This window comes from Hyaena hyaena, unplaced genomic scaffold (genome assembly GCF_003009895.1).
Source record: "Hyaena hyaena isolate Hyena2069 unplaced genomic scaffold, ASM300989v1 scaffold_831, whole genome shotgun sequence".
Classification (NCBI taxonomy): Eukaryota; Metazoa; Chordata; class Mammalia; order Carnivora; family Hyaenidae; genus Hyaena; species Hyaena hyaena.
The window spans coordinates 735,844-753,134 of record NW_024081468.1 but is presented as its reverse complement, the minus strand read 5'-3'; the positions used below and the strand labels follow the sequence as shown (position 1 = coordinate 753,134).

The following is a 17,291-nucleotide window of genomic DNA, read 5'->3' as shown; positions in this document are numbered from 1 at the left end:
GTAAAGTATACTCTCTCTGATCCTCTTTGTATTTATCTGTAAAACAACAGAAACTAAAATCCACTTTCCAAAGTTCCTTCTAGTGCTGATATTCTACAAGTTTTTGAAAATGTTTATTTAATCAGCACAGAGCCCAATGCAGGGCTCTAACTCACAAATCAGGGGACTGTGACCTGAGCCAAAATCAAGAGTCAGACACTCAACCAACGGAGCCACCCGGGCACCCCTGATATTCTAGTTTTACTGCATATAATGTAATTACTGAAGAACTGCCAGTTATTTTTAAGTAGCCATATTAATACCACGAATTTAGAAGAACTAAGAAAGCTTGCAAACCTGTGCCTGAAGCAGTCTCAGCTGTCTGTCCTGTTCTGTGAGGAACCTATATGCATCCGGAGACAGTCCCATCATTCCATTATCTGGCCCAGTGTTGGGTGTGTGTGTGCACGCCACACAGGGCCGTGGGCTGCAGGAGTCTACGTGTGAAGGAAATCTTGCCACAGGCGATGGTTCCACAATGCTGTGGGGAGGGCAGCCACCCGTGCTTCCCCGTGGTCTCAACGCTATAGGACTACTTGAAGAACAGAACGCATTAGAGTGCAGAGCTGGACATCCACCTGGGTGAAATAATGAAGGTTTGTGAAGGGCTTCCGTCTGGAGGTCTTGAATGGACCCTACTGTATTCATTCCTTGACAAGGATTTACTGGACTATACTGAATATGGCCATGATGCTGACAACAACTGCAGACATTCATAGAATAGTAAGACGGTGGTGGTGGAGTAGGTGCCTGAAGTTCCATTGGTCTTCCTGAATTACAGGCTGAAAGAACAAAATTGTGTGGGTGGGACTGTGAGGCAAGAGAAGACTGCTTGGAATTAAATGTGGAGGATCTTACAAGATATTCTTCATGGACATGTGTATCAGGAGATGGCCTATTAAGAGAAGATGGTTTACCACTGTCTCTGATATGGGGGTTCCCTTTTTTACAGGCAGATGACTGTCTTACTTTGCCATGTCTTAAAGGAACAGTGCTCTGGGTAAACTGATTTGGGAACCCTCTCAAGGAAGGCTCTCCAGCTTCAGCTTCTAGGCTGTGTTTGTCGTCGTAAAGCTGGGGTTGCAATGCCTCTGAGCGTTCAGACTGGTTAATCAAAGGATTTTCATTATTCACCATTTCCAATGGTTTGGGCAGAGGATTTGATTCTATGAAATTACCATCCAACACAAGCGAAAGTTCAGGAACTGATGGTTGGATTTTCGAAACCTATAAATGGGAAAGAAATAAAAGAGGGAAAGTATTTTTTAGGATGCTTCACTTTTGTCACACTAATATTTTCCAAATTATATCCAGTTACTTATTAAAAATAAGTGTTTGTTCTTTATTTAGGCAGTTGACACATATTCTCTGGGCATCTTCTATGTGCCAGCACTAGGAATACAACTGTAAAATAAGCAAGATTCCTGCCCTCACAAACTTACTTAACAATGGAATTCCTTTTATTGGAACACTGATTAATGTTGCTTAAATCACATAACACAATATGGGAAACTGTTTTATGATAGTTTATAATAGACTTCTTTACCCTCTCCCTGAAAAAAAAAATCACTGGCAGAATGCTTTAATAGATCTAGTAGCAAATAATGTTTCTCTATCTTAATAAAAGATCTTCCAATAAATGTTTTGAAATATTTTTCTAGTAAGTGAAATTTAGTTCTTTTTATCAATATCAACAAGTAATTGGAAGAGAGAAGAAAAAGGGAAACTAAATACTTCCTGTGGTAAATTTGGTTATAATTTGATATTAATTTTTAAAAATCTTTCCCATTCCTGGGGCACCTGGATGGCTGTTGGTTAAGTGTCTGACTCCTTCTTTTAAATGTTTCAATGTTTATTTATGTACTTATTTATTATTTTTAATAATTTTTTTTATGTGTTCTTGAGAAAGAGAGAGTGACACAAGCTGGGAAGGGGCAGAGAGAGGGAGACACAGAATCTGAAGCAGGCTCCAGGCTCTGAGCTGTCAGCACAGAGCCTGACGCGGGGCTTGAATCCACAAACCATGAGATCATGACCCAGGCCGAAGTCAGATGTTTAACTAATTAAGCCACCCAGGCGCCCCTAATGTTTATTTATTTTTGACAGAGAGAGAGAGAGAGAGAGAGAGAGAGAGAGAGCATGAGCGTGCACACGAGCAGGGAGGGCAGGGGAAGAGGGAGACACAGACTCTGAAGGAGGCTCCAGGCTCTGAGCTGTTAGCACAGAGCCCCACAAGGGGCTTGAACTCACAAACCATGAGATCATAACCTGAGCCAAAGTCAGATGCTTAACCGACAGAGCTACCCAAGCACCCCCGACTCTTTTTTCCACCCCAGGTCAAGATCACAATGTTCATGGGATCAAGCCCTGTGTTGGGCTCTGCACTAGTAGTGCAGGGCTACTTGGGATTCTCTCTCTCCCTTTCTTTCTGCCCCATCACCTACTTACGCGCATATAAGCTCTCTCTCTCTCAAAAATAAATAAACTTAAAACAAATCTTTCCCATTCCTTTTTCTTCTAATAATTAGTCCAATTAAGGCACAATAATTCTACAATCAAAAAATTATGACAGATTAGCAATCTCCAAAAGCAAGTATCATGTTTTCTCAGATTTGGTTAATAAGAATCAATGTCAAGTTCTGGTAATAGTACAGAATGTTAAGTCTATATGGGTTTAAAAGCACCAGGTTCTGGGGCGCCTGGGTGGCTCAGTTGATTCAGTGTCTAACTTCAGCTCAGATCACCATGTCATGGTTCGTGGGTTCGAGCCTCGCCTCGGGCTCTGTGCTGACAGGTTGGAGCCTGGAACCTGCTTCGGATTCTGTGTCTCCCTCTCTCTCTGCCCCTCCCCTGTTCACACTCTGTCTCTGTCTCTCTCTCTCAAAAATAAAGATTAAGAAAAAAAGCACCAGGTTCTGAAACTAAACCTCCTGAATTACTAGCTTTACCGAATTCCAATTTTTCTACTTACTAGTTGTATAATACTGGGCAGGTAACTTAACCAATTTGTGCCTCAGTAGTCTCTGGAAGTAGTAATAATATGTACTTATTACAATATGTACATACATATGCATATGTCACATACAATAATTACATACACCTGAAAGAAATATCTGTATCTATATATACAGATATAGCCACATTGATTATAACTAGATATATCTTAGAATAAAAATTAAATAAATTTCAGGTAATATTATTGAATGCTTTAACATGAAGATTTTAGGTTTCTAAACACAATAGGTAGGTTCTTTATAATATCAGTGATACCTTCTGACTCACAGGATGAGGGCTAGGAATTGGTCTTGGAGAAAAATCTTCATCTTCAACACCAGAGTCATGATCATTTATTGGCATTTTCCCTGGAGATAACTTTTGGGAAGATCTAAAAAATAGAAGGAAATAAAGGAAAGTCTTCAGTAATCTATGTGTTCATTTGTTCTTTCTTTTTGAAAGTGAATAAAGTCCTTTAATAAATCATAGTAGTATCTGGATCATTTAATTTAGTATCTGGCAACCACAAATTATTTTGTTTTTCAGGCCAGTGTTAGCTGCCTAGGAAAGCTGATCCAGTCAGATTCATGCTTAAAAACTACTCTTTTTTGCCTGATCATGGGAAGTTTAACCCAGTTATTCTTTAAAAAAGCCTTTTTTTTAAATGTTTTATTTATTTCTGAAGGAGAGAGAGAGGTAGAGAGAGAGAGGAAGCATGAGTAAGGGAGGGTCAGAGAGAGAGGGAGACACAGAATTTGAAACAGACTCCAGACTCTGAGCTGGCTGTCAGCACAGAGCCCGGAGTGGGGCTCGAACCCACAAACTGCGAGATCATGACCTGAGCCAAAGTTGGACGCTTAACCGACTAAGCCACCCAGGCGCCCCTAACCCAGTTATTCTTAAAGTCTACAAAATAACAGGGGCACCTGGGTGGCTCATTCAGTTAAGTGTCTGACTTTGGCTCAGGTCACGATCTCATGGTTTGTGGGTTTGAGCCCCGTGTCGGACTCTGCTGACAGCTCAGAACCTGGAGCCTGCTTTGGATTCTGTATCTCCCTCCCTCTCTGACCCTCTCCTGCTGGTGCTCGCTCTCTCTCTCTCAAAAATGAATAAACATTAAAAAAATATATCAACAGTTACTAAGCATCTTCTGATTAACACTTTGAGGAATGTAGTTTTAAACAAGGCATAGTGCTTGCCATAGAAAAAATTTAGGGACACCTGGGTGGCTCATCTGGTTGAGCATCTGACCCTTGGTTTTGGGTCAGGTCATGATCTCAGGGTCGTGGGATTGAGCTCCTTGTCATGCTCCGTGCTGAGTGTGGCACCTGCTTGAGATTCTGTCTCCCCTGAGTGCGTGTGTGCAGTCTAATTAAAAAAAAATTTACAATCTGGTGACAGAGCTGTACCCTCACTGCATTAAATACTGTGTTAAGGAAACTTAAGAAAGAACCACTACATTTTCCTGTGCACTGATGGCTGTGATGGGAGAGCTTGGAGACATTAACTGAGGTGCTCCTCCTACTGAGTCAGTTGTAGTCATTGGTCACAGCCACCTGCCCCAATGAAACACACACACACACACACACACACACACACACACACACACACATTTTGAGTCCTGAGTTTCAAAAGCCGAAATTAGAGTTTACTACTAAAATTTGGAAGACTCTATGTATCAGGTGTTTTTGCATCCTAGATAAAATCTCAATAGGATGTGTTCAGGGAAGAGAAAAGAGAAGCCAGAAAGAGGCTAAAAGAGCACAGATGTTGGTAGAATCCCTAGGAAAGGGTCCTACATCCTGTGTCGCTAGCCATGGGGCACAAAGAAACCCTAGGTAGGGGTTTGACAGCAGAAGAGACCTTTGCCTAAACCCTGGTGGTCTGGAGGAGCAAACAGAGTTCTTTTTGCGCCAACGTGCCGCAATGAAACAATCCGAACATCTGCATGGGGTGTTAAAGCGGCAGGGTCTGCACTCAGTCCCATAAATTTCTCCCCCTACACTCAAGAATGACACAGAGAATATTACTGTATCTCCTGTGCCTCAGTGGAGCACAGGACAGAGAACCAGTGACCTGATTGGAGTAAGGAGGTCACACCAGAGGGCTGCACAAACCCATTGCTGAAGACCAGATGCAAATGAAAACACCTCAGCAGATGGCAGCTTGGATGGATGATAATCATGTCCCCCAACATCACTACTACTGGCACGGCATTAATTCCTCCAAACTGCATAATCCTCGGAGGACAGAAGATAGAGAGACCTTGAATTGACTGAAATCTGGTTTCTATAACCAATTGGGTGGTCAAATTAGAAATTAAGTTCAATTACTTTTAAAAAGAAAAAAGTTACATTTGTTGAACACCCGAGTTTATGGCAAGGAATTAATATTTGCTACATATTTACTTATGGTAACACAAACATGTAAACACACACATAAAATTTCTGACATTGAACAATAAAATCCACTTCTGAGCTTTTGTAGCACTCAAAGCAAAAAGAAAAAACTTTATGCTGTATAACTAGAACATCAGTTCTTTAGGTGAGATGAACATTTTACTAAAATCTAAAAATGATCGTTCCTAAAGCTTTGATTAGAGTTGAAAATTGGCAAAGTTTTCAAAAACAATGTTAAAGAAATTGGGGCACCTGGGTGGCTTGGTCGGTTAAGTATCTGACTTTAGCTCTGGTCATGATCTCACAGTTTGTAAGTTTGAGTCCCTCAAGGGGGTCTGCTCTGACAGCTCAGAGCCTAAAGCCATTTCAGATTCTATGACTCCCCCTCTCTGTGTGTCCCTCTGCAACTTGTGCGCGCTCTCTCTCTCTTTCAAAAGTAAGTAGGTAACCTTAAGGAAAAAAAATTATAAGTGTTTTCTAAACTTGGCTTTTTCTTCCATAAATAATCAATAAAATCTTGAACAAATAATTAAAAAGACAGTGACAGTGTTCCTGAATGCCTGTAGGAATACAGGTTTCCGGTGATCTAATATATTTCCAGGATAACTTAAAATGCCCAAAGATGGAGAGAGCACACTTCAGATATCTTTCTAGTCTTCAGAACCTGTAATTATGTTTACTGCACTTGGGAAGAGGAAGTTTGCAGATGTGATCAGGGTAAGGATCTTGAGATGTGGCGATTATCCTAGATTATCCAGGTAGGCTCAGTGTAATCACAAGGGCCCTTATAAAATGGAGGCAAAAGGGTCAGAATCAGAGGAGATGTGAGGACAGAAGTCAGAGAGAGACTTAAAGATGCTATACTGGGGGCACCTGGGTGGCTCAGTCGGTTAAGCATCCAACCTTGGCTCAGGTTATGATCTCACAGTTGGTGGGTTCGAGCCCCGCATCGGCCTCTGTGCTGACAGCTCAGAGCTTGGATCCTGTTTCAGATTCTGTGTCTGCCTCTCCCCTGTTCACACTCAATCTCTCTCTGTCTCACTCTCAAAAATAAATAATGATTAAAAAAATTTTTTTTAAATAAATAATAAAGATGCTATACTGCTAGCTTTGAAGACAGTAAGGGGCCCCCAGATGAGTAATGCACATGGCCTCTAGAGGCTGGAAAAGGGAATAAAATGGATTCTCTATTAAAGCTTCCAGAAGGAATGCAGCCCTATCACCACTGTGACTTTAGCATCTAGGACCATTTCAGACTTCTGATCTTCAAAACTAGAAAATAAAAAAATTGTATTCTTTTTAAGTTGACAAGTTTGTGGTAATTTGTTAGAGCAGTAACCATAAACCAATACAGATTCGGTCATAATTCCCATTTTACAGATGGAATAATGATGTGCAGAACCAGGACTTGAATGCAGGTGTCTTATACCATAAATGGAACTCACAACTATTACTCTATAAATAATGGGTATAGTTGGCATTTATTTTAACATTGTATCATAGTTAATTTCCACCTAAAGAATCAAATGATTAATGAGTGCTATAAAAAAGTCAAGCCATTTTCTCAATCACTACAGTAATATATAATGAATCTTACACCTCCTGTTTCGTATGCAAGATACCAAACAGTATTAAAAAGGAGCCCAAAGACAGGTTAAGGTTATTTTTAAAAAGTTGAGAAAAGGACAAATTAACCACGAGGGCAAGTTAAAATAACAACAGTTTTAGGGGTATCTGGCTGGCTCAGTAGAACATGTGACTCTTGATCTCAAGGGCATGGGTTCAAGCCCCACATTAGGTGCAGAGTTTACTGTAAAAACAATAGTTTCGGACCCACAGTATCAAAGAATAAACCAGCATCCCAAAGTAACTTTTAAATAAGGTTACATATTTGGCAAATAGTAACTTTAATTAATAGACCACTCCAGTAGTATGGACAATATTCAACACTTCATCATTGGACTATAAATTTCATGAGGAAAGAAATCATGACTGTAGCTGTTTTTAATACCCCCATTTCCCCAGCCTTTAGCACGTTACCTGGCATACAGAAGAATAAATGAGAAAGCTGGGATAGGGATATGAAGGGTTAATTTTATATGTCAACTTGGCTAGCCCATGATAACCAGATATTTGGTCAATCATTCTAGCTGTTTCTGTAAAGGTATTTTTAGATGAGATTAACATAAAATCAGTAGACTCCAAGTAAAGCAAATCATCCTCCAAAATGTAGTCAGCTGATGGCTCTAACTGAAAAAAGAACGACCCCTTGCAAGAAAAGGGAATTCTGCTAGCAGACTGTCTTTGGACTCTAAATGTAACTCTTCTCAGTCTCCACAACTGCATGAACCAATTACACAAAACAAAGCTTGCTCGCTCTCTCTCTCTCCATCCTGTTGTTTGTTTCCCTGGAGAACCCTAATACAAAGGAGTACTTTTTTTTACCAGGAAAAGTATATACTGACCCAAAAAGTCACAGCCATTATGTAATTAATATTCCCCAAGACAATTTTCCTTTTTAGGTAGAGAAGTTATATTTCACCAGTGTCTGGATAGGACCAGGTTTAAAACTATAAGAGAAGAACAAACAAAAGGCAAACCAAACAAAATCAGGATGCTTCTTCCTAAGCAAAATAATTTGATACTTCCTACCCCTATGTAATAAAGCAACTCAAATGACAACTACATTAAAGTTGTCACTTCATCTGAGTATGAAGTAATACATTTAAAGCAAGGAAATCTTATAAGATATACAATCAGTTTCATCAGATTAGGGAGTTACTTTCATTACTCATCAAAGCTAATGAATATAATAAAAAATTAGACATGAAAATAATATCTTTTACCTTTTAATCAAAAGATTCTTGGAAACTTTGTTGAAAAGCTCTGTTTCTGCATTTTGGCTTTCGGCAGTCAGTTCAAAATGGATTGAATTTTTATCAGAAGGTTCAACACTCTGAAATAAAGTAGGGCATACTTTGAGAGCTGACTTAAATAGAAACAATAGAGAATTCTATTTAGGTGAAAAGTAGCTCTGAGAGGCACCTGGGTGGCTCAGTTGGCTAAGCTTCTGACTTGATTTCAGCTCAGGTCATGGCTCGAGGTTTCAAGTCCTACATCATGCTCTGTGCTGACAGTGCAGAGCCTGCCAGGAATTCTCTCTCTCTCTCTCTCTCTCCCCCCCCTCCACTCGTACTCTCATGTTCACTTGCTCTCTCAAAATGAATGATAATGAATGAATGAATGAATGAATGAATGAAAAGTAGCTCTGAAACACTGCGAGGTGGGAGACTTATTTTTATTACTGTAACCATTTTTAGAAAATTATTTTTAAAATTGAGATATAATGGGCATGTCACATTACATAGTTTCAGGTGTACAACATAATTCAATATTTGTATGTATTGCAAAATGCTCACAATAAGTCTAGTTAACATCCATTATCATACAGAGTTATAATTATTTTTCCTGGTGCTGAGAACTTTCTTTTTTTTAAGTGTTTATTTTTGAGAGAGAGAGAGAGAGAGAGAGAGAGAGAGAGAGAGAGAAAGAGACAGTATGTGAAAGGGGCAGAGAGAGAGGGATCTGAAGCAGGCTCTCTGCTCAGTACACAGAGCCCAGTGCAGGGTTCGAACTCACAAACCATGAGATCATGACCTGAGCCAAAGTCCAACGCTTAACCAACTGAGCCACTCAGGCGCCCCACCTTTTGCTGAGAACTTTTAAGATCTACTGTCTTAGCAACTCTCAAATATATATTATTAAATATAGTCAGCATGCTATATGTTATATCCTCATGTCTTATTTATTTTAGAACTTAAAGTTTGTACCTTTTGAATCCCTTTACCCATTCTGCCCACCCTGAAACTCCCACTTCTTGCAACAACTAATATGTTTTTTATGAGTATAGTTTGATCATCTTTTTTAAGACTTCATCCCTAAGTGAGATCATATGGTATTTGTCCTTCTCTTTTTTCACTCAGCATAATGCCATGTTGTGACAAATGACAGTATTTCTTTTTTTATGGCTGAATAACATTCCACTGTGTGTGTGTATGTGTGTATATATGTATATACACTATATTTTCTTTATCCATTCATCCATCAGTGGATCCTTAGGTTGCTTCCATGTCTTGGCTATTGTAAATAGTATTGCAGTGAATATGGGGGTGCAAATACCTTTTCATGTTTGTGGTTTCATTTCCTTTGGATAAATATCCAGAAGTGGAATTCCTTAAACATGTTAGTTCTATTTTTATGTAACCTTTTTAAACTGTCCATTTCCTTGCTACATAACTGAAAGTGAAAACTTAATTACCTATATTGTGTAACTTACTCAATAATCAGGGATTCAGTGAATACAATAACTGTGAACTGAAGCTATAACAAAGAATAAAATGAGTGATATATATCTCAAAAATGGAAGTAAATTATTAGACCTCACTTAAAATAATTATAATTAAAATACAAAAACTTGGTTCATGAACTGATATAGCCTATAAGTGAAATTTAGCCTATAAATGAAATGAAAGGAGGCACAAAGGGCATGTGGGTGACTCAGTCAGTTAAGCATCTGACTCTTGATTTCGGCTCAGGTCATGATGTCACAGTTCGTGGGTTCGAGCCGCTGTTTGTGCCGACAGCACAGAGCCTGCTTGGATTCAGTCTCCTTCTCTCTGCCCCTCCCTCCCTCAAAAATAAATAAACATTTAAAAAATAAACACATAAGGCACAAAATAAGATCTGAGTGAAAACACATGATTATTTAGATGTATTCAATATTTTTGTAATAAAATACAGAACTTTAAAAAAAGCTTTATTTAAGTAATCTTTACACCCAACATGGGGCTTGAGCTCACGACCTCCAGATGAAGAGTCTCATGCTCTTCTGACTGAACCAGATAGGCACTCTCAGAATTTTTTTTATTATTGGTCTGAGACAGGACAATTAAAAATCATTTTACTGAAAAGTGGTCTTTGAATATTTTTACGTAATGACACATAATGACATGTTTTCAAAGACCTACTTTTTCTGTGACTATCACCTAGATGCATTTTTATGTGTTTTATGAGATATAGCAACAATATATTCTGATTCTAGGATTATATGTAAACCCTGACTTTAACTTTAGAGACAGAGAGAGGAAGAGAGAAAGTGAGAGCACACAAGTGGGGCAGAGGGACAGAGGGGCAGAGAGAGAGGAAGAGAGAATCTTAAGCAGGCTCTGTGCTCCATGCAGAGCCCAATGTAGGGGTCAGTCCCACGACCCTGGCATCATGACCCAAGTTGAAATCAAGAGTTGCACAATCAACTGACTGAGCCAACCAGGTGCCCCTAAACACTGACTTTCAAATGTGAGAAACCATTTGTTATATCTATACATTTAAAGAAAAACAGGGCACACAAAACACTAAGATCACAAATTAACTCTCAATATCATAAAATGATTTAACATATAAATTTCTTGATACTCTTCAAAGGTTTCAGAAAAACACGAGTAAGTTATTCTGCAGAAAAGCTCTGATCCTGTATTATAATTTGGTTCCGGAAACATGATCTAGAATTTATAAAATTGTATTAACCAAAAATGAATAAAGTCAATATTCAATGAGAATAATTATAAACAAGGCCTAATAGTCTTGAGTCACTATTTATTTTAAAGGGTAAAGATCACTGGGTTTAAACCGCCAACATGCAACCCTAAATAGTAATTAATGTGCTAGGAATCAGGGGCACCAGGTGGCTCAGATGGTTTAGTGTCTAACTCTTGGTTTCAATTCAGGCCATGATCTCATGGTCTGTGCAACTGAGCCCCACGTCAGGTTCTGTGCTTACAGCACAGAGCCTGCTTGGGATTCTCTCTCTCTCTCTCTCTCTCTCTCTCTCTCTCTCTCTCTCTCCCTCTCTCTCTCTGCCCTTCTCTCGCTTGCTCTTTCTCACTCTCTCTCTCAAAAGAAATTAAATAAACTTAAAATAAATGTGCCAGGTAATGAAATCACTTACTTTGAAAAGATGTAATGTTCCCTTGCTGGTTAGCAGCCGGAATTGAAGGTCAGGTGACCTGCCATCACAGGGGAGGCATTCATAAAACTCAGGGTCCTTGTGCGTCACAGAATAGAGAACTATAATGAAATTTCCAGATTCTGAAAAAACCCTGGACAAAAAAAATAACATTAAATTAAAATTTACTGAGGATAATGAAAGTACACTTTTAAGAACTCTACATGAGTCTCTCAACCTAATTAATAAACTGCTTAAACAGTTCAATTTTGGGAAAAAAACTAGGGAGCAAATTTATGCTTTTTTAGTGTTACTGATATTTAATTTTTTAAATATATTTTATTATGAAGTACATATTCCTTGTAAAAATTTCAAGCAAAATAGGGATATATAAAATAGAAAATGAAAGCCGCCTCACCTTCTAGTTTAACATATATAATTTTCTCCCAGGCATACAACATTTTATACAATCTAACAAAAATAGGCCACACCATACATACTTCAGTTGACCCTTGAACAACATAAGTTTGAACTGTACGGACCCACTTAAACATGAATTTTTGCCAGCCTAGCACAGTATTATAAATGTATTTACTCTTCCTTACGATTTTCTTAAGAACTTTCCTCCAGATTGCTTTATTAAAGAATACTTGTATGTGAGAACATGTAAAGTATATAATACATAGAACAAATAAAATATGTGTTAACTAACTAGGTTATCTATAAGGCTTCTGGTCAACAGTAAGCTAGCTATTAGTATAAGTTTATGGGGAATCAAATCTTATGCAGTTTTGTTTTATTTTTTAAGTAGGCTTCATGCCCAGTGCAGAGCCCAATGCAGGGACTGAACTCACAACCCTGAGATCAAGACCTGAGCTGAGATCAATAAGAGGCTTAACCGACTGAGTCACCTAGGTGGCCCAGTTTTTTCGTTTTGTTTTGTTTTGTTTTAAGTAAACTCTATACCCAATGTGGGGCTTAAACTTATGACCCAGAAATCAAGAGTCACATGCTCTACTGACTGAGCCAGCCAGGCAGCCCTATATGCAGATCTTTGACTGAGCACCTGACCACCTGCATTTTTCAAAGGTCAACTGTATTTGCAATTGCTATTTTTAAAACTTATTTCATTAAAAAAATTTTTTTAATGTTTACTTATTTTTGAGAGACAGAGACAGAGCATGAGATGGGGAGGAGCTGAGAGAGGGAGACACAGAACCTGAAACAGGCTCCAGGCTCTGAGCTGTCAGCACAGAGCCCAACACAGGGCTCAAACTTGTGAACCACGAGATCATGACCTGAGCTGAAGTGCGTCACTTAACTAACTGAGCCACCCAGGCACCCCTGCAATTGCTATATTTTATATTTTATTTGACTGTCTTGGGTTTCTTTCCATGTCACTATTCTACACCATACCTCAGACCTCTTTATTCCTTTTTAGTTACTACCCAGTATTATAATTTAGATGTGTTATTAATTTCTAAAAGTGGGTATTTAATTATTTAAACATTTATTGTAAACAGTTGATAAAAACATTCATTTTATTATTCACTGCATGACTCAACAAATATTTATGAAGTCATCAAGAATCCTTAAAACTTAAATAAAAAATAAATCAATAACAAAAAAAAAAGAATCCTTAAAACCAACAGATATCCACTCTTTTCAAAAGTTCGCTTTATAAGCCACTTCCTTTTACATTAGAACCTGTTTTCACTAACCAAAAGAAATCTGAAGATTTTTGCTTTTACAATACAAAGGCAAAACTGAAAATAACATGCAGCATTTCTTTTGCAAGAGCCATTACAGAGGCAGCACGCACTGCAATGAGAGGGGCCCCACCAGGTTCCTTCCTCAGGAACAACACTCAGCAGCTCAGTACCAAGCAGCCATAGCTTTGAATTCTATCTGTGAGTACTGTGTTTTATCTCAGTTCATTTTGTGCATCCATTAGTAAGACATGACCTAAGGTGTCAGAAGAGCCAAAGAGAGGATATTCTCTTGGTCTGGGAATGCTCAAAAATTTTCCCACGTGTATTAATGATAATCTTTGCTTTACACCATTTCAACTTAAGCAAGATTTCATAGGAACACTCTGCTCTTTCAAATGGTGGGGGGTGGAGGGACAGGGATGGGCTGACAGTCTGTATTTATTTTTTTATTTTTTATTTTTATTTTTAATGTTTTTTATTTATTTCTAGGAGAGAGAGAGAGAGAGAGACAGCGTGAGCAGGGGAGGGTCAGAGAGAGAGGGAGTCACAGACTGAAACAGGCTCCAGGCTCTGAGCTGGCAGTCAGCACAGAGCCCGACGCGGGGCTCAAACCCACGAACCGCGAGATCATGACCTAAGCGAAAGTTGGACGCTTAACTGACTAAGCCATCCAGGCGCCCCAGACAGCCTGTATTTAAAAATACTTTTAGAAAATAAGTAAACAAACGAATAAAAATACTTTTAAGTAGGCGTCTCTTCTTGGTAAAACAAACATTGAATGAAAAATAATTTGCAGATACATTACACCTTTAATTAAAAAAACAGCTGTGATGCTGCAGAGGCAGAACATGTATTCTGCTCAATTCCTCTCTCTTGGGTCAGACAAGACCACTGTTCAGAATGTTGTAAAGTACCAACCTAAGCTATGCTAAGCAGCACTAACTCTTCTCTGATACAAAGGGCTGGCAGAAATTAAAGAGTTCAGGTATCAAAGAAATTGCCTGGGGCACCTGCGTGGCTCAGTTGGTTAAGCATCTGACTCTTGGACTCTTGATTTCAGCTCAGGTCATGATCTCATGATTTGTGAGTTCAAGACCCATGCTGGGCTTTGTGCTGTGTCAGCGTGGAACCTGCTTGGAATTCTCTCACCCTCTCTCTCTGCCCCTACCCAACTCATGCTCTCTCTCTCTCTTTCTCTAAAAATAAATAAATAAAATTTTTTAAAAAGTATATTATAGCTACACAAGACAGACACAAACAGACCTGGAGATTTTAATAGATGAAAAAGCTAAGAGGCAAATGTGGTATCACATACAAAATAAAAAATTAAATGAGGAGTTGAGGAGTGCTTGGGTGGCTTAGTTGGTTAAGTCTGACTTCAGCTCAGGTCATAATCTCATGGTTTGTGAGTTCGAGCCCTGCATTAGGCTTGGTGCTCTCAGCAAGAAGCCTGCTTTGGATCCTCTGTCTCCCTCTCTCTTTCTGCCCTTTCCCAACTTACACTCTCTCAAAAATTTAAATAAAAAAGCATTAAAAAATTAAATGAAGAGTTGAGGTTAGAAAGTTTCCTTGTTAGTTCCAATGCTTGTGCTTCAGCTCCAGAAGAAAACTAAACATTTCATCTCAAATATTTCTTAGAGTACTAGTAGTAGCACTGTGTAATTTAATAAAACATGCATAAAGCAACAAACTCAAACTCATTTTCAATCACTTCACAGAAATCTGATCTCTTTACTTTTAAAATAAGATGCTAGGGGAGATGATTTCTAGGATTTTTTCCCTCACACCTAAAAAATGTATCTGCTATGTTATAGTACTGTGGTTAGACAAGTGAATTCCTTCACATTTCCAAGCATTCTGCAACTTCACGTTTTTGGCTGGTTTTATTCCCATTTCAGGTTAAGATTTGTTTTTAGTGTGCTTCCTGAGTCTTACAGTTTTTAAGTATTATAAAAGTCTTCTGGTTTGTAAATATTATAAAAGTATTAAGGCACTGCATGAATTTTAAATGAGACTAGTAAAATATGAACAAGGGAGAAGATCAAAATAAATTAACTACAAAATAAAATATCACTTGCCTTTCTTGAATAGAAGAACTGAACATGTATCGTAAGCAGCAAGCCCATACTTGAGGACTATAGATATGTATAATTCCAGAGAGCCAACTAAAAGAAAAAATAGAAATTAAAAGCTACAATCACTTCCAAATTAATACTTAATGTGTTTTGATTACCTTCTTCTCAAAGTAGTTATATGGCAGAGTTTCTTGGTACTCAGCAGCAATACATTTAATGCTCATAAATAAGAAATCTATAAACACTAGATCATGCTAATAATTAAAAGGAACATATAGATAAAGATACAGATAACAGATATAGACATAGGCGTAGACACAGAGAGAGCTTTCTCTCTGCCTTCTTCTCCCTGAGAGGACAACAGTGGGAGACAAAATGGTTAACAACAGATATGAAAGTAGCAATCAATTAGAATTAATTAGCCTGGACTAGAATGAATTAGAGGAGAATGAAGTTAGCAGCCCCAAACTATAGGTATTGAGAGGCTTAATTGCTGTAACATATACAGGTAGCCCAATACACCCATGGCTCTTCCTAGGCATTCACTTGGTATTAACCCATAGCCAAGACCAGGACCACAGCAAAGAAATGGTTGGATTTCATGGTCTACAGAACATTTGTGCCTTCTCATTTTTTAACTCTGCACATACCACCAGTCCTGCCTTCTATTATCCAAACTCTTCAAGGTCCAGTTCAAGTTTGTCTTTTTTAAGAAAATGTCCCTGTCATCTCTCTAATAAATACTAATTACACTCATTTTCTGGATTGCTCATTTCTATTAATCATATACTTCCTTAGTTTTCTATTTGTATTTGTATATTTTATTGCCTTATCTTTATTATAAATTCCTTAGAGAATTTTAAATCTCAAAATAGTACCAATAGTACTATACATCAAGTAAGCACTCAATACTCAAAGAACATAAATTTCTTACTGAATAATCTGTCTAAATGTTATTAACCACAAACTCTAAACAAAACACCATTAACACTAATGGGAATTTCTGCAAAAACTGCTGGGCAGTAAACTTTAAAGTGTTATTCTGAGTCCCAGGTTCTTCCAGGTGCCCTGAAGGAAAGGGAATAGTAACGAAGGTAAAACAAACAGGGCTCTAAGGCTTCAACTTCAACCAAAAGAATTTGACTTTTTTTTTTAATTTATTGGAGCTCTTCCTAAGATTGGGCAAAATATGGTTTTAACTGATTCTGCTGTGAAAATAGAAAAATAAGAATCATTGGCATCTGTGGCTTTATAAAGTGATTTAAGTATTAAGTTTATATTCATAGTACAACTGATTAACATGCTTATCATATACATTTTAATACATATGTGGCTAAAAAGGTTTTCATAATAATGCAACACTTACATTCCCACTAATGGTAGAGAACAAACCTTGGGATCAGATTCCAGCAAAAGTAACAATTTGCGTGTTTCATCCATGGTAAGATATCTAAATAGAAAACATTCATATAAAAACAAGAGTATGCATTTTCTACCTAAAAGAGAAATTCTAAGTACTTGAAGCAACATATTTTAGGCAGAGAAATGATTCAAATGAATGTTTTCTCTGTTTCTCTGTCTCTCTCTCTCTCTCTCTCACAGACACACACACACTCACACAGAAAATAGTTCAAAATGTAGGAAAAAGAATCCAGTAAGAGATTAAAGAGATTTAATATCTTAAATTTCTATTAAAATGGTCATTGAAGATCACACACCTTTTTAAAAAATTGTGCTCTAAAAGTGTCCACTTATTTTAATTAGGAGTAGTAAAATCAAGGCTGAAGATTTCAGATTCAAAGAGGTTTCCCAAGGAGAAATGAATTTTCTATTACTAGAAGTGAACAAGCATCCAGCTAACTTGACAAGAATGCAGTAGATTTCTCACTGAAGGTAGCTGAATTAGGTGAGTTATATTCAGCCTCCCATATGCTACATTCCTCCATTATCAGAGAACATTAGAACTATCATGATAGAACCCCAAAATCCACTTTTCCCTAAAAGGACATTATACCACATTTATACTCTGTTATTGTTTTACTATTTACAGTAAGGTTTTTTTTTTTTTTTA

At 37.9% G+C, this 17,291-nt stretch overlaps 1 protein-coding gene across 4 annotated transcripts in view; it reads right to left on the bottom strand.

Moving 5' to 3' along the window:
* The window catches only part of STIL (STIL centriolar assembly protein), a 67,494-nt gene that overhangs the window by 35,841 nt on the left and 14,362 nt on the right, over positions 1–17,291 (bottom strand). For 3 of the 4 annotated variants that reach the window (XM_039219781.1, XM_039219782.1, XM_039219784.1), the window contains exons 8-13: positions 16,587–16,670; positions 15,224–15,310; positions 11,437–11,587; positions 8,279–8,388; positions 3,310–3,424; positions 337–1,266 (exon numbers count right to left, since the gene is read on the bottom strand). In XM_039219781.1, the coding sequence (XP_039075712.1) occupies positions 337–1,266; positions 3,310–3,424; positions 8,279–8,388; positions 11,437–11,587; positions 15,224–15,310; positions 16,587–16,670 (1,477 nt within the window). The remainder of the gene's footprint in view (positions 1–336; positions 1,267–3,309; positions 3,425–8,278; positions 8,389–11,436; positions 11,588–15,223; positions 15,311–16,586; positions 16,671–17,291) is intronic. The other variant, XM_039219783.1, reaches the window with a different exon arrangement.